The sequence below is a fragment of the Corvus moneduloides genome, chromosome Z (genome assembly GCF_009650955.1).
Source record: "Corvus moneduloides isolate bCorMon1 chromosome Z, bCorMon1.pri, whole genome shotgun sequence".
NCBI lineage: Eukaryota > Metazoa > Chordata > Aves > Passeriformes > Corvidae > Corvus > Corvus moneduloides.
In genome coordinates, this window is record NC_045511.1 from 43120945 (window position 1) to 43138658 (window position 17714).

General features: G+C 39.5%; 1 protein-coding gene across 1 annotated transcript; it reads left to right on the forward strand.

Annotated features, from left to right (window-relative positions):
- Window positions 1-31: 31 nt before the first annotated feature.
- On the forward strand, window positions 32-16290 carry PLAA (phospholipase A2 activating protein). Its single transcript, XM_032097416.1, has 14 exons — window positions 32-242; window positions 2555-2748; window positions 4091-4191; window positions 4275-4395; window positions 4722-4889; window positions 5906-6041; window positions 6541-6710; window positions 8207-8364; window positions 9440-9659; window positions 10743-10811; window positions 12372-12443; window positions 13276-13377; window positions 13983-14147; window positions 15574-16290. The coding sequence occupies exons 1-14, from the start codon at window positions 94-96 to the stop codon at window positions 16137-16139; spliced, it is 2391 nt and encodes a 796-aa protein (XP_031953307.1). The 5' UTR covers window positions 32-93; the 3' UTR covers window positions 16140-16290.
- The last annotated feature ends 1424 nt before the right edge of the window (window positions 16291-17714 follow it).

Below are 17714 nucleotides of genomic sequence, written 5' to 3' on the forward strand. Positions count from 1 at the left end.
CGCGTTGGCCCGGCGGCGCGCCCTGTGACGGCACTTCCGGCGCGGCTTCCGGTGGCGGCGGGGCTCGTGCTGTGTCAGGTCGGCGCTGCTGCCATGGCGGGTGAGGGCAGCACGTTCCGGCTGCGCTGCTCCCTGCTGGGGCACGGGCAGGACGTGCGGGGCCTCACTCGTGGCCTCTTTCCTGAGGGTGGCTTCGTGTCCGTCTCGCGGGACAGAACCGCGCGGCTCTGGGCCCCTGACGGGTGAGTGCTGGGCCGCGGCGCTGGGCGAGCCGGGCCGAGCGCTCCGGTCGGCGCTCCGCAGGAAGGAGAGCGCGGAGATGCCGCCGCAGGGGCTCCGCCTGTGCCCTGCCCATGCCCCGCCGAGTTCGTCTCAGCAGCCGCGTCTTTCTCGGTGGCTGACGGCAGAATCGGCGGGGCCGGGGAAGGTGGCGAGCGGTGAGAGCCTGTTCGCAGGAGGCGTTCGTGATTGGCATTGTCACTTGCCTAGAATCGTGTTAAGGGTTTAGAAGGTACCTTCAAGATCATCTAGTCCCAGTCCCTCAGCCGTGGGTAGGGACAACTTTCACCAGAACAGTTTGCTCAGAGCCCTATCCATCCTGGTCTTGAGCACTTCCGAGGATGGGGTATCCACAATTTCTCTGGGGAACCTGTTCCAGTGCCTCATCACCCTCACAGTGAAGAATTTCTTCCTAAAGTCTAACCTAAGTTTTCCCTCTTTCAACTTGTGCCCATTAGTTCTTGTCCTGTGACTACAGTCTATGAGGAACAGTCCCCTTCCAGCTTCCCTGTAGGCTGCTTTAGATACTGGAAGGTTGCTGTGAGGTCTCCGTGCAACCTTCTCCTTTCCATGCTGAGCAGGCCCAAGTCCTGCATGCCTGCTTTTGGGAAGGTTGTATGTTTTTACGCAGTTAGCTGTACACTGATGTTGTAGTGTGTTTTGGAGATGCTAACAAGGTCAGTAGTTCTAGGCATCCTTTTTTCTAGGTGGTATTAATGATGTTGTTTCCACCTCATGCTATTCAGTGCCAAAGTAATCCTGCTAGGTAACAGTACCGTGATTTTGACAGTAAGGCAGTGTGCTTTGAATGTTTAAAAAAACCCATCCTTTCTTAACCTTGCTAAACAAGCTTCTTTAAATGTAAAATGGAATGTGAACAAAAAACTACAAAAAATTAAACACATAAAGACATTAAAAAAGGAAAAAAACAGCCCAGCATTAATTTTTCTGATATTCATGTTGCACAGGGTTGTCTCGTACTGAATTTGTCTAGTTGAATTCACAAAGTGAATTTTTCAGCATATTGCCCTGACCAGAAGCAGTACTGCTAAGCAGTGGTGGAGATGCTGGTATTGCTGGAAGCCACAGGATGTATCTCCTCCTGTGACTATAGTTTCATATTGTGAACTGTGTTCTGAAGTTGCTGGGCATGAATATTCTTTCCGTTGCCTTCACGTGAAATAGAAATAATTGGTAGATTTGCTGAGTGCTTACATGTGTATTGATCTCTGTAGCTCTGTAATTGAAATGAAGAAAAACTAATCTCATTAAGTGGGTCTTATTAAGTCTCTCATCACAAGGGAAAGAACTTGTTAAATTGCACAGAAATTTGCATCATGAAAGGAATTTTAATTCTAACCCATATTTTTTGAGAACTCTATGAGCAAGAAGACATGAGTAACTTCTTTGGAGTCATAATGTTGTTATTGATTTCCTTCTCTGTTTTGAAGGCTCAGGGACTACAGTAGTCAGGGTTTCAGGCACACTGCTGTATGCTGTTTTGATTCAGCTTTTCCAAGAAGAGATGTTGCCTTATTTGTTCTAGGTACTTTAAGGGGAGAAGATGTTTTAGTATTTAAAAGAGTATCGTGATTTCCTTACATATTTCAAGCTTGCCAAACATGAGGGTGTGAAGGATAACAGTATGATATCATATGATAGGTTGTGTTTTTTGAGGGTGGGGGAACAAACACAGGAAAACAAAACAAGTGCACGTCACTACAACCTGCATGTTTATTCAGTGGGAATAAGTAGCTTTTTCCAGTTAGTGCTGTAACCATTGAGGTTGGCTCAGGGTGAAGAAATAAGGGTGCTGCTCGAGTCAGTTATAATCTGTTTAACTGTTGTTCCTCTACAGTGCTCCTAATGAAGAGCCAGTGAATACATTTGGCAGGCAGTAAACTTCATTTATGTGCTCTTACTTTAGCATGTACTTGGATATACATTTGAGTTTTCAGACAGAAAAAGATGCCATAAAGACAAACTGTAGCTATTCCTGATCAAATTTGGCATAGTGTTTGCCAGTGAGCATGGAAAAACAAAGTTCTTCCAGGCCTATCATTGCACTGAAAAATAAGTGGAAAGCTTTAAGTTTTCTGTACTGGGGAGGAATTCTGGGATGTAATTTTTGTCTTAAATTTTTCATTCTTTCTAGGCTGTCCGTAGTATTTATTCAGCACAAGCCAAGCATAGTTACTAATTCAGGAATTGTAATTTACTCAAATAAAGTACTGTTTTTGTCATGATTCTGAACTGATTGTCACATATGTTTAAGTCTTAACAGGGGTTTTACTGAGATGCATTGTATGAGTGGCCACTCAAATTTTGTATCTTGTGTGTGCATCATACCTCCAAGTGACCTCTATCCTCGTGGGCTGATTGCAACTGGTGGCAATGATCATAATATTTGCATTTTCACAGTTGACAACCCAGCTCCTCTTTACATCCTTAAAGGTCATAAAAACACAGGTATGTAGTAATTGTATGTTGGAGTTTTTACATAAACGTTAATGTGATTTATTAGAAAGGAAATAAAGTTGAATTTATAAAACTCAGTTTTGATTTATTTGGTATATTGATGCCATGATGACTTTTTGCCTTTTCTTTTATACTGCTTTTATACCTTTTTACAACTTCCGTATTTCTTAGTGGTTTTTTTTTAGCCTACATTCTTGGACTTGTTTGTCAAGCTAGGAGACTAAACATTTTAGAAGCTTCATCATTAGAGATCAATATGCCCATCCAAGGGAAGGTTCCTTGGGGAGGGGGGCTCATTCAAGCCTCTCACTGGGGAATCTTCGATAGATATATTAATTAGTAAGACCTGTAATGACATACCAGATCTTTTGTGTGGTATGCATTAAGGTGCATTCGACCTGGATGTGTGCACCTAAGGATCCTTAAAATAAATACAAAGGTAAAGCCCCTTTTTCCCTTCTAACTGTGTTTGACTCTTGATTTTAAGACCAGGAAAAGGCATCAATATAATGTAGCAAGGTGTTTAATTATGGCCTCTGCACATAGGATTTTATAATCTTAATTTATGCAGTGACCATTCATTGCAAGGACTTGCAAGTTTATTCTGATGAGTATTTGAACTTTCTCTGTCCCAGCAATTCACAGAATTATTACCCTTTTGTCAAGAGTTGCATTTTTATCAAGCAGTTAGTTCAGTTCTTCATGTATTAAGCTTAATTTTTTTTGTCAAAGATGATACAAGTAGAAAAAATCAGCTTCCTAAATGAACTTCCTCTGCCCATTTTGTTACTTAGATGGGTATTTAATATTAATTGGTGCTTTCAATATATAGCTTTACACTGTGTAACTGGAACATTTGAAGATTATCTTTTTACTAGATTTTGAATGTCACCACAGTTTTTTGGTGGTAGTATTTTGCCTTCCAAGAAGGTGAGCTAAGTATTTTTTGTATGAAATAACTTCTTGAAGACATAAATTAATACCTGTTGATAAAACTTTTCTTTGAATTAATTGTGTGTCTTGACTAGTTGTCTAATCTGTTTGTCATTATATTCTAGTCCAAGAGAAGAGATCTGTGGCTTAAGAGGAAATTTAAAAATATGAATGGCAAAAACATTTCAAAGTTTTTAACCTAAAATTAGGAGAATTTTAAGGAGCTTCTTTCTAGGTTGCAATGCAACTACAGTTCACTTAATTCTTCTCTAGACTCCTCAACACTAAATATGCTATTAATACCAAATAAATCCCCTTAAATGAATCTCTTGAAATTGCTGGCATAAGATTTGTGGCAGTGCTGGGTACTTGTCAGTTCTGACTTGAATGTTCATTCCAGTTTGCAGCCTTTCATCTGGGAAATTTGGCACATTATTAAGTGGATCATGGGATACAACAGCAAAAGTCTGGTTGAATGACAGGTGTATGATGACATTACAGGTAGGAAGTTCCTCTACATAATTATGATATAAGTACTCTGAATTTGATTCTGACAAGTCTTAACAATGTTGGGTTTTTTGCAGGGTCACACAGCTGCAATATGGGCAGTGAAGATACTTCCTGAACAGGGATTAATGTTGACTGGTTCCGCTGACAAAACTATAAAACTGTGGAAGGCAGGCAGATGTGAAAGAACATTCACTGGTAAATGTTGCTGCAGTTGATATCATTTCACTGGTGTGATCTGTTCTTGTCAAAAGAGAAAAAACATTAAAATCTTATAAAAGCATGGATAAACTGAACAATATTTAGGTAGAATTTTTAAAGTCCTAAAGTAGTTGTGGCCCAGAAGCCACATGACTTTAAAAAAAACAAGATTTTTTTCAGAGAACTGTGAGTAATTAATTTATTTTTTCTAACTGCTCCCACAAAGTTTTGTTGCCTGGATTTAGATTTGAGCTATATAGAAGGGGTATACTACTGCTAAAGGAGACAAGAACTGCATTAATATTTTTTTTCCTCTTGTAAAGGACATGAAGATTGTGTGAGAGGTTTAGCAATTCTCAGTGAAACAGAGTTCCTTTCCTGTGCTAATGATGCTAGTGTTCGAAGATGGCAGATCTCTGGCGAGTGTCTGCAGGTGTATTATGGACATACAAATTATATATATAGCATCTCTGTCTTCCCTCGATGTAAAGGTAGGATTCCTTTTTGACTGTTAGACAACATTCTTCAAAATGAAATGTCAGGGTGCATATTCTGATGTTCTGTGGCACTGCCACAACTAAAGAACTCAGGTAGCATTTAATTTTTTTCTTACACCCAGAATAAATAGATAAAAGAAGATATTGTGATTGACTCCAGATTGCACCACTGTCAGACTTGCTCTGGCATTATGTGGGATAAAAGGTCCTGGGTTAGAGCTAATTGAAGGCTTAAGTAAAACTTAGATGAAGCAGTAGGCAAAACTATTGTCTTAGCTGCCACCTGTATTTCAGTACTGTTGCAGAGTAGTAAAATAGTAATGTGTGGCACGCCAGTTTGAAATAACGTAAATTTAGGTATTTCCACAACGTGCATTATATGTACTTAGGTTAAGAATTTTATGTATGAGGCTTAATTACATTTGTTTTCAGAGTTACAGTTTAGAGGTTCAGAACTAACTGTTGAGCCAGTTGCAGAAGAAATTCCAAGTCAGTGACCTTTGTGTGGTGTATGGGACACTTGCGCATTTGTTCAACAGGTGAAGTGCATGTATATGAGTTGATGCATATGTTGTAGATCTCCTATGCCTTAAAATTCCTCATTGAGGAGTTTGTAGACTTCTGAAAGTGCTTTGTGTGTGTTTTCTGAAAAAGCAGGCCTACCTTCCAAACTCAATTTAAAACAAATGTGAAAGTGTGCAAGTATAGTGCAAGATGAAACAGTGATGATTACAAAATTGTTTAAGCCCTTGAAAGGAGGAAGGGATTTTCTTCGTCTTGGGCACAGTTTCATTCACTTAATCTGCAATTCATGCACTTCGGTTTTTTTGAGAAGACAAGTGAAAAGTGGCTTTCTTTTTTCTCTCTACTTGTAATTGAGAGGAGTACTAAATTGCATAAAGGTTCTTTTACTGTTATAATTTTTAGCTACCCAGTTGCAGAATGGCATCTAGTATCATAGTATGCTAAAAAAAATACTTCGAAAGTTTTTTCTATCTTTTTATTTTCAGATTTTGTAACTACTGGAGAGGATAGATCTCTTAGAATCTGGAAACAAGGGGAATGTGCTCAAACAATCAGACTCCCAGCTCAGTCTGTATGGTGCTGCTGTGTGTTAGACAATGGTGACATCGTAGTTGGTGCAAGGTATCCAAGTTTTACTTACAATATGTTTGTAGATCCGAATCTGACAATCCTTGAAGAAATTGCCAGCATAACTTTGGATGTCAATTTCATTTAAATTTAAAGATACAGCCATCAAAGTGTGTGTGTGTTAAATTTAAACATGTGCTACACTTCATCCAAAGTGATTTTTTATGTCGTTCACAGAGGTAGAGCAAATTCTTTGGAAATGTGGTAAAGCATGAATAGACTTGAGAATAAATTTAGCAAGCACGGTAAAAAGAACCCTTTCGATAGGCATATTGTATCTTGATTTTAAAATTATACTGAAGATAGGGTTACCTGCTTGATTCCTTCTCTGTGTGGTTTTAGTATGAGAATGAATTCCTTTCATAACAGTAGTTGGGAGGGGTAGTTAGACATAGTGGTGGTTTCATGTGATGTAGAAGTCACCATTAGAATTTCTGCAGTCATTGTGATGTTTAAAATAGTACTTCTGTTTGAATGTTTTCTTTCCATTCAGTGATGGAATTATAAGGGTGTTCACAGAGTCCTTGGAACGTACAGCAAGTGCTGAGGAGATTCAAGCTTTTGAAAATGAGCTTGCCCAAGCATCCATTGATCCTAAAACTGGTGATTTAGGAGATATCAATGCTGATGACCTTCCTGGGAGAGAACACCTTAAGGATCCTGGTAAGTTACTGTATTTCTGTCATGTTAGAGGTGCCTCCAAATCTTGGTTTGAGGTATTGAAACTTCTGATAGTTTCCAAACTTAAGGCTTTAATCCCTTTCAATGAGGTTACTGAAGGAAACAGTTTAATTTTGCTCTACTACCCTTTCACTGATTCTTTTGGAAGCAGGACTCTAGGTTTTTTGGTTTTGTGGATTTTTTTATTCTCTTACGAGATAATTTAGACAAAGGTGGAGTCGATGCTACTGTGTGGTTGAGATGTTTTTGATCTGTTCTGCCAGGTGTACCAAGAGTACGCGAAACAGGTAATTTGCTAAAGGAATACTGAATTTGCAATTTTTTTCCTAATAAAAGTAGTAGATGCAAATTTTCTGGTTTAGCTTTTGACTTGAAAGATAGTCTTGATGGGCTCAATTCACCCTTTCTAGGTACTTGAGAAGTTCTTGAGAATGCAGTAGAAGCAGTAGTAAACATTATTCTTGAACAGACAAATACTGTTTTCCAAGGTGAAGTAACCAGTGACTTCAGCCCTTGGCTGTGATCAGGAAGTGGCATAGATCTTATATCTGTATGAAACTTTGCATCTTGTTAGACTATGGGAGAATATCACCTTTCTTAATTGTCATCTCACTGGGAAGATGATGAATTTCTGAAGTACTTGACCTAAGTGTTGGTTTGGCCACTTAGTCTGTTGGCAGATACTGTTACTATAATTGTAAAATGCTCATTAAGATTGCTGCTATTCTTGTTGTGAGATGTAGTATTGTGTCTGGTTTTTGCTGGGATAGAGTCTATTTTCTCCACAGTAGCTAGTTTGGGGCTGTTTTGAATTTGTGCTGGAAACAGGGTTGATGACACAGGAATGTTTTTGTTACTGCTGAGCAGGGCTTACACAGAGCCAAGGCCTTTGCTGCTCCTCACTCACCCCACCAGTGAGGAGGCTGGGGGTGCACAAGGAGCTGGGAGGGGACACAGCTGGGACAGCTGACCACAGCTGACCCAAGGGATATCCTATACTGTATGGCATGATGCTCAGCATATATATATATATAGGGGGAAGGAAAAGGAAGGGGGGGATGTTTGGAATGTTGGCGTTTGTCTTTCCAAGGAGCTGTTGAGCCTGATGGAGCCCTGCTCCTCTGGAGACAGCTGAACACCTGCCTACCTGTGGGAAGTGATGTATGAATTCCTTGCTTTGCTTTGCTTGTGCATGTAGTTTTTGATTTACCTTTTTAACTGTATCTCAATCCCCGAAGTTTTCACTTCTGTTCATCTGATTCTTTCCTGCATCCCAGCCACGGGAGCACTGAGTGTGTCTGAGTGGTGCTTAGTTGCCATCTGGGGTTAAACCATGACACGTATCTACTTAATTCCTGTGCTGTGACTTCAAGTGTTGTTGAACTATTTTTTCATTTTTAATGCTGAGCACCATTTGAATATTCTTTTCTCCTAAAGTAAATCATATCCTTGAAATTGTTCGAACTCCTGTTCTACAGGAACAAGAGATGGACAGACACGGCTTATTAAAGATAATGGGAAAGTAGAAGCATATCAATGGAGTGTTAGTGAAGGAAGATGGATAAAGATTGGCGATGTTGTTGGCTCTTCTGGAGCCACGCAACAAACATCTGGAAAAGTTTTATTTGAAGGAAAGGTATATGCAAACTTTAATTTGTTTCATTATTTCCTAAGTAATCAGTCTTTGTTCAGATAAAATACAGTTTAGAAAATACGTATTTGTACTTTTTTGTTATTTTTGATCTCAGAGTTAGAAGTATAAATAAGTATGATTTGCTTTATTGCTTACGAGCATTTTGTAAAATGAGCAAGCCAAGAGACACAAATTATTTTGGGGAACGGTAAACTATTAGTAGAGAAATTGTCAAGTTCTATTGTATTTATTGTTAATACCTTGAGAAGTTAGTTTTAATATCCTTCCCAAAGGAATGAACTTTGTAATTTATAATGCAAGGCTTACCTAAAATATTAGGTACCAGGCCTTCTCTACCCCTTCTCTATAGTAACTATTGAACCTAAAGACAGGTAAGCTGACCTAAAGACAGGTAAGCTGAAAAATGTTTCCTTTACTGAAATATACACAGAAAAGCCTGTCAGGGTCCTCTGAGCATACCTCTGAGAAAGAAATACCTCTGAGATACTGATTTTCACTCTCACAGATTTTGAAGAAACATTAGGAAATCATCATTTGATAGCATTAGAAGTGTGCTTTTAAGACTGAAATTTCTTGAGGCATCTGACTGCACTATAGCTTTGTAGGGAGACAGAGGTGTCCATGAGAGTGACCTGATGCATCTTTATTTTGTAATACGTGTGTACACACATTATCATGATATATTGTTTTACTCTGCTCTTGTTGAGCAGAGAGTTCTGGAAAATACAGGTTTAAGTCTGCCATGGTTTTAGCTGGGACAGAGTTCATATTTTTCTTAGCAGCTGGTACAGTGCTGTGTGTTTTGGATATAGTATAACAACAGTGTTATAACACACTGATGTTTTGGCTGTTGCTAAGTAATGTTTAGTGTTTACCCTAAACCAGCAAATGTTTACTTGCAGTCTCTCAGGATAGCATTAATGATATGTTCTGTAAGTATCAGTGTTTTAAGTTTTTAGGCTTAGGTTTGGTCCCCTGTTAGACTGCATTTAATACATTTTTATGTCCAAAGTCCTGGAAGACTTCTAATTATTTTTTATTTTTATTCTGCTTAAAGGAATATGACTATGTTTTCACCATTGATGTAAATGAAAATGGGCCTTCCTACAAACTGCCGTATAACATCACTGATGATCCTTGGCTGACCGCATACAACTTCCTGCAAAAGAATGATCTAAATCCTATGTTTCTGGATCAGGTGGCCAAGTTTATTATGGACAACACTAAGGGGCAAACACTGTTGAGTACAAGTAACCAATTTTCAGATCCATTTACAGGTCAGTATTTTAAACTTAAATGATGACATTAGATACTCCTGCCAGTTTTGTGTCTTCAGCACACTTGCTAGGGATGCACTCTGACTGATGTTGACACCATCCTTAGCGAAGATGTGGAACAGGACTGGATGCAATCCTGACCCCTGGGCTACACCACCAGAGGCTGGCTTCCAACAGATGTTGTTCCACTGATCACCATCCTCTGGTCGTGGTTGTTCAGTCAGTTTTCAATCCACCTCACTATTATAGAATCATTAAAGTTGGAGAAGACCTCTAAGAATATCGAGTTCAGCCATTAACCAACCACTTCCATGTTCGCCCATCAATCATATCGCCAGGTGCCATATCCACATAGTTTTTTGGGTGCTTCCAGGGATGAGGATTCAGCCACTTCCCTGGGCAGCCTATTCCAATGCCTGAGCACCCTTCCCATATAGAATTTTTTTCTGATATCTACTCTAAGCCTCTCCTGGTGCAGCTTGAGACCATTTCTTCTCATCCTGTCACTTGTTACTGGGAGAAGAGACTGAGCCCCACCTTGATACCTTTCAGATAGTGGCAGAGAGCTGTAAGGTCCACCTGCAGCTTCCTTCAGGAACTTAAACACCCCCAGTTCCTTCAGCTGCTTCACATAAGACCTGTGCTCCAGACCCTTCGCCAGTTCTGTTGCTCTTCTCTGGACTTGCTCCAGCACTTCAATGTGTTCTTTGTCGTGAGGGCCCCAGCACTGTTCACAGGATTTGAGGTATGGCCTCACCAGGCCCGAGTGTAGAGGAACAATCACTGCCCTGGTCCTGCTGGGATAAAAGCCAAGATACCATTGTCCTTCTTGGCCACCTGGGCACATTCCTGACTCATAGTCAGGCAGGTGTTGATCAGCACTGCCAGGTCCTTTTCTGCCGGGCTGCCCCCAGCCTGTAGCTCTGCATGGGGGTTGTTGTGACACAAGGGCAGGACCCAGCATTTGGCCTTATTGAACCTCATAGAATTGTCTGCCTAGGCAGACTTCAGTATTGTAGCTCTTGATCATCTTGTACATCAAGGTGTGTTTAATAGTCATTGCTTTTCTCACTCTTTGACCAGGTGCTGGACGTTATGTTCCGGGCTCTTCATCTGGATCGAGTACAATACCTGGGGCAGACCCATTTACAGGTAACCTAAAATTCCATAATCTGTCTGGCTAGCACTTAAGATATGCATTTGAGTCATGTTCTGTTGCATGCCATGTTTAGCCCCAGACAGCTGTTCCTTGCAGTTCTCTGGGGCTGTAGTGTGGAACAGCCTGGTAACGTGGGCTCTGCCACTGGCAAAGCATACTGTTCAATAGAGGGGAGCCATCTGCTGTCGGGTCTGGCTCATGTCACTCTGCCCTCTACAGCAGAATGGTAAGGACCTAAACCTTTTGTTTTGCCAGACTTCATGTGCAAGAACAACACAAGATTATGTATATTCATAGAGATAGTTTTCTCTTTTCATTTTTTACTTACATTTTACATGATCTTTATTGATACCATCCACTCTGTATTAGATTCTGATCCTCGCTGGTATAGCTATTGTAGAGTCCCCCTCACTAGTTTAGCAACCTTGTTTGCAAAGACATTCCCAGTTCCAGCCCTGTGTTGGCAGACTTATCCCATCCCTGATTAGTAACTCTTGCTCCTCAGAGAGGGTCCTGTAATCACTCAGTGCCAAAGTCTTGTCTGCAAAATAAGCCATGCAGTGAGTTGCTGACCTACTTGATGCGTCCATTTCTATTCAAGCATTTTTGCTTCGTTCAGAGTGTCAAAGATAAACCACCTGCATCCTTCATCCTTGCTCCCAGAACTCTCTAATCACTCTTGATATCCTCCAGGATGTCCTTGGCAAAACCATTGATGGCCATGTGGAAGAGTAGCAGGGTAGCAGTCTGAAGGCTAGGCAAGGCTTGGCAGTGTCTCTGTGGCATCCTGAATCCTAGCCCCCAGCAGACACCTGCCAAGTCACCAGGCCTCCCTACCCTGCAGGAAGTGACTCTGCTTCCCATCACTGCTGCTTGCGTTTATCCTTTTTGCAGACATGACGTGCAGTCTCAGCTGGCTCTTATGCATCCCTGCTGGGTGTTTGTCCTCACCAGTGCACTCACTGCCTGTTCTGCAGTTGCAGATCACAGGTAGAGCAGAAGCATTTGTGCTGTTACCAAAATTCACAGCCTTCAGTCTTCCCCATCTTGACAGTCTTTCTGTCTCCACCTGTCTCTCCTCCCTGGCTTTTGTGACTCTGTGGTCTCTGCAGACTGAGGCCTCAGTGCAAGAGAATTCACCTCCCACAGGAGAGTCCACTCATAGCCCAGGCACAGAGAGAGTCAAGGCCTGGGCTTTGCAGTGTGCCCTCCTGCTGGAGCTTGTCATGGATAAGGTATCTGCTGTGCTGAGGCCCACTTCACCTGTGGGTGCCAGAGACCATGACACAGTGTCTCCCAGCTGTGGCTCATTTAGGTTGTGAATGCCGTCATCACCACCACCTTTGCACAGGCATAGATTTAATCCTTAATGAAGTGTTGACTGCTTCTTTGTAGCTCCTTTAGTGCAGAATAATCCCTTTTAACAGTCATGTTTGAAAACTAGTAACTAAATACAGGTTACCTAATAGGTTGGGTAACCGGTATTTAGTTAGGTAACTAATACGTTACCTCTTTACTGGTGGTGGTGTTTCAAAACTTAACATCTTTCTTAGGTGCTGGTCGCTACGTTCCTGGTTCAGCATCAAATGCAGTAACTCCAGTGGGTGGGGTTGATCCGTTTACAGGTAAGAGACAATGTCTGCCAATGAAAAACGTTCCTGATCTCTTGGTTTGTTTTTTCTCTCTGACATGAATTCTGCATTGATGCAAATTCATACTTTATTAAAAATAATGGGCAGATTGAAGCTGCTTATACTCTGAAATTATTCATAAAATAGGGATAACAGAGCCTTCCTTTACATGCAGGAATCATGCACACAAGCTTTAAAATGTATGATCATAATCTGTTTGAGAGGATTATTGATCTCCTAATAGTTGTTGATCAGAGAAACTGATACAGTTAATGGGCATTATACAATATCAGCCACTAAACGACCTGTGAGTTTAAGAAATCATTATAGGTGATGATAAAAGCTTTTTGTTGCTCTTCAAAAAAAGAGATTTCAGGCTACTATTGCATGTGCCATAACTTGGTCATTTCTTCAAATCTTCTCATATACAAACACTTCCATTATGAAAATAATAAAAACATAAGATTTCAGGGACAGAAGGGATCTTTTTTCTAAAAAGACCCTTGCCATTTTCATGTCTTAACTACAATAGCTATTGCTATAAGTGACTGTGTATTTAGTTCACATAAATAAGAAATAACTCTTAATAATGTCAACTTGTAAATTTTTACATGAGGGGAGAACAATTTGTGAAGATACTGCTTTTAGTTTTAACCCTTGAATGTAAAAATAATGTAAGGAATGACAGATATTTGCATAGACATTCAATTTTTTTCAAAACATACTTTTCTGAGCAATATCCAGCAGTAGAGAGTTACTTCTAGGACATCATTCTATGTCAGACACCTTGGTACACTGTTGAATGCTCTGTATTGCCTTTCTGTAGGAATGAGTGCCTACCAGTCAGCTGCAGCTAAAGTTGAAAATATTTATTTTCCAAAGAAGGATGCTGTCACCTTTGACCAGGCCAATCCTACGCAGATACTGGGTCAGTGTTTTAATATCAAGGATGTTTTCTTAAATTTTTTTGAAGTAACTTGGCTAACTGAGCTTTAAAAAAAAACTATCCTTAATGCTAGATCCATTTCAGTAATCCAATACTCGGTTTTTTAAATCACAGTGAAGTTTGAATATAGCACATGCCATAAGCAAAACATGATCACATGACTTAAGTAAAAATACAAAAATTGGGATCGCACTAAGAACATATAGACTCTTTATTGTTTCTACTGCCTAATAATAGAAAGAGCAAAAAGGAATTGTATTTCAGTTATGAAAGCTCTAATGTTCTTATGATTCTTTTCTGGATTTTTCTCTCTATGTAGGCATTTTTTGAAATTTTTCTACAAATTCTCAATCTTCGTGTTGCACTGTTTAAGGGGAATTAATAGTAGCAATCATTGTGATAATTAAAAACTTAAAATTAGAAAATTATCAAATTGGAAAGAGTGTTTAAAAATCTGACCTCCCAAAAACCCCTCAATTGCAATAGTTCTTACTTGTTTATAAAGTGCTTTTGTAGCATTTCATTTGAGATCTCAATTTATGAGGTTCTGTTTCCAGAAAGGTGTGCCTCTTCTATTGGTATTACAGGCAAATTAAAGGAACTTAACGGCAGTGCAGCTGAAGAACATAGGCTTACTGAAGATGACTTGATAATCCTAGAAAAGTTACTGTCTGCAATGTGCAACACCTCTGCTGAAACACCTACAGCACAGCAACTTCAGACTTTATGGAGAGCAGTTAACTGGCCAGAAGGTAAACACTTGCAATCATTTTATGCGTCATGTCATCAGTACTTCACCATGAAAGAAAAGTCTCGTCATTCTGTATGTTACACTGAGTCTGTCCCAAAGACTTAATAGCCCAATTAGAAAACAGAAGATGACTAAAAGGTGCTAACAGCAGTGATCAGCTGCAGGGGCAAATTTGGTGATTGGTTGTCAGATATTATTGGCACAATAATAAACATAAAGGAGAAACTTGATATGAAAATCAGTTATGATTACTTCATTAGCAAGGCCATCCTCAAAAAGGTGGGAGACTTGTTAAGGAGTAAGGAAGTGTGAGCTTGGGATCCTAAGATGTTACCAAATGAGAGATGAAATTATGGAGATAAATTAGGGGGGAAAAAAATCAAAAGTAGCTCCTATTTAATATGGTAGAGAAGAAGTTACTGATGCTAGGCTACATGATCAAAACTGCATTAGTGAAATGACATTCTGGAAGAATGCAAGTGTAGGTGATATAATTACATTTAATAATGTATTATCTGCGCTGATGGATTGGAAAAGCTATTTTGGTTGTTACGGCACATTCTGGAAATAAACAATTGTTTGCATATACAAATATCTAAGCATGGTTAAAATGAACTGCTTTCTTAAAATCACAGTTAAAGATTTACTGACAGGAAGAACATTTTAGTATTAAAAATTCGTGCTAATTATATAATATCACATAATCAAACTGTGTTTTGCATAATGAGGAGCTGGTGATGGCCAGTGTCATACCTTCCAGGCTCTTTGTATTGTACAAAGCATTAATTCTGAAGATTCTGCACATCTGCGGGAAAAACATCAATAAGTAGTTGGGCAGGTTCAGCTTTGATTTTGTTGTAAGCATTGGATACCAGTAGTAGATCCAAGGAGCCAGATATAGTCAGAATTTGGGAAAGGAGGGACACGCTAAGCTTTCGTTTCCTTACAATGATTTCCAACTCATCAGTGGAGGACATACTTTTTATTTTATTTTCCTGTTTTGTAGATATACTGTACTGTAAATTACGGAATGAGGACAAAGGGAGATGCTGTCTATGTAGAGATGTTCAGTCACTGAACTTTTAGCTTTCAAAGACAGTTTTGGATTAGTTATCATATCTTGTGCTTGCCTTCAGTGCTATCAATAAGAGATTTTAGAAAAGATTTTAAGATTTCCTGCAAAGCGCTATGTTAATCCTAAATTAAGGATTATGGCTTTTTTTATGATAGTTGAAGCATTGCTAGAATGGATTTGTCAATATTTGTCTTTATGAATTTCAAACAATTTATGCTTCTGCTTGAAACTGTTACTGGCTGTTTGCAAAGCTGCAGGGCTAAGAAGGTCTGTGTCTGAAAGAAACTCACTGACAAATTTACATATATAATGTGGTATTAATACTAAAATTTTGTTTTATTTTGTTTCTCAGATATTGTCTTTCCAGCTCTAGACATTCTTAGATTGTCTGTCAGGCATCCCACTGTGAATGAAAACTTCTGCAGTGAAAAGGAGCACGTGCAATTTATCATCCTTCTCCTTAAATTTCTGAATCCTAAAGGAAAGCAAGCAAACCAGCTGTTGGCACTTAGAGCTCTTTGCAATTGTTTTGTCAGCCATGCAGGCCAGAAGCTCATGATGGAACAGAGGGATGAAATAATGACACAAGCAATAGAAACGAAATCAGGCAATAATAAGAACATCCACATTGCGCTGGCCACGTTGACATTGAACTATGCTGTGTGTTTACATAAAGTCAACAACGTTGAGGGCAAAGCTCAATGTTTATCAGTAATCAGCACAGTTATGGAAGTTGTTCAAGATCTTGAAGCCATTTTTAGACTGCTTGTGGCTCTTGGGACGCTAATCAGTGATGATACAAATGCTGTGCAATTAGCTAAGTCTCTGGGAGTTGATTCTCAAATAAAAAAGTATGCCTCTGTATCGGAACCAGCTAAAGTAAAAGAATGCTGTAGGTTTGTTCTTAGTCTGTTATAATCATTTTTCTTAGCACTTGGAAGACAGTGTATGCAGAAAAAAGATGCTTTTGTTCATATTTTATGTCAGACTATACTTGGGAAAATACTACGGATTAATTACACTTGACTTGTTGCAAGATACAGAGAAAATAAAACTTTTTTCACTGTTTGTCATTGGCCTGCTTTTCTGAAGTGATCAGTGCACTGGAACTTTGCAAGGAGTCCTGGCATTGCTCAAATAAAAATAGATCACCAAGAAGTCAAACCATATCAGTACTTACAGGTCATCCAGACAGAAAGGTAGGAAATGGCTGTTATTTAGTGACTGTCAACTCTGACACCCACTCCAATCACATTCTGTGTTTCATCATGAGTCTGTTCTTGACTGTGGGTTTTTTCAGCAGAGAAGGGGCCCTGAGATCTCTTTATAGTGCATTTCACAAGCTTATTAGTTAATGTTTGTTAATATTAACCCTTGTCAGATAGCCTGGTAAGGAAATTTTTCATCAGCCTTCTCCACTTCCTTTTGAAACTTAGCTTTCATGACTCTTACCTCTTTTAACCCTAGGACTAGATGACTTTTTGAGGGGTAGAGTCTCTACCTGCTGTATGGATGTTGTGCTTCACTCATGAATTTGTATCTTGCAGCTTGTAAAATGGCATGGACTTCTAGAGAAGCCTTTAACTGACTTTTTAATTTTTAAGGACAGGAACACCCCACCAGTATATAGCAGGTGTCTTACTCTATGTTGTAAAATCTAGATGATTAAGAAAAGGTCATTTTGAAGAGTGGGAGAGCAATCTAGATGCAGAGAAGAGATTGAGCAGCAGAATCTTGAAGAAGCTTCCTAAAGGTGGTCAGTGTACCCTCCCTGTTAGTGTCTAAGAGGCATTTGGACAATGCACTTGACAAGAGGCTCTAACTTTTGGTCAGTCCAGAAGTGGTCAGGTCCTCTACAACTGAAATACTCTATTGTAAACTGCACAAATTTAAAGTCAAGTTTTACAAAGTAGCTTTAATTTCATAATTGTGGTGACTGTGAAAAGGGAAAATAATACTTTGCAGCTTATTCCAGCAGATCTAAGATGTTCAGCTCAAAAGGGAAGTGTTATTTTCTATGGCTGCAAGTGTTACAATTTGGTTTAGAATTAAGATGAACTGAAGAGGGTCAGTGTTTATTTTTCATTAGACTAATAGAATGAAAAAAAGGAAAAAAAAAAGGGCAAACTTATGGCACATGAGCTCTACATCACATGATACCTGCCTATGATGTCTATGCCAGATGTGAAGGATTTTGTGACTAAGAGCTTTTAAATTTTGTTTTGCTTCAGCTACCTGAACTGAGTTATTACACTGCTTCCAGCAATCTTAGTCTCTCAGATCCTTAGCTGCACACTTGTACAGTTACACTTTTGATGGATTTCCAGATAAATACCCTCACAGTCCTGATCATGGTCTGAGTCACCGGTTTTCTGATTTGATCCATTGGATATGAGGCAGTCCAACAAATTATTCACGATTTACAGTGCTTAATAGATGAATCCCTTCCTGGGAAAGGATCTAAGAAGCTACCTTTAGGAAACATGTCTGTGA

Excerpts from the sequence above, each read along its gene's own strand:
- PLAA (XM_032097416.1), top strand. The coding sequence starts at position 94 with ATGGCGGGTGAGGGCAGCACGTTCCGGCTGCGCTGCTCCCTGCTGGGG. Across the intron at positions 12,444-13,275 it reads TGGGGTTGATCCGTTTACAG|GAATGAGTGCCTACCAGTCA; the intron begins GTAAGAGACAAT and ends GCCTTTCTGTAG. Across the intron at positions 13,378-13,982 it reads CAATCCTACGCAGATACTGG|GCAAATTAAAGGAACTTAAC; the intron begins GTCAGTGTTTTA and ends TTGGTATTACAG.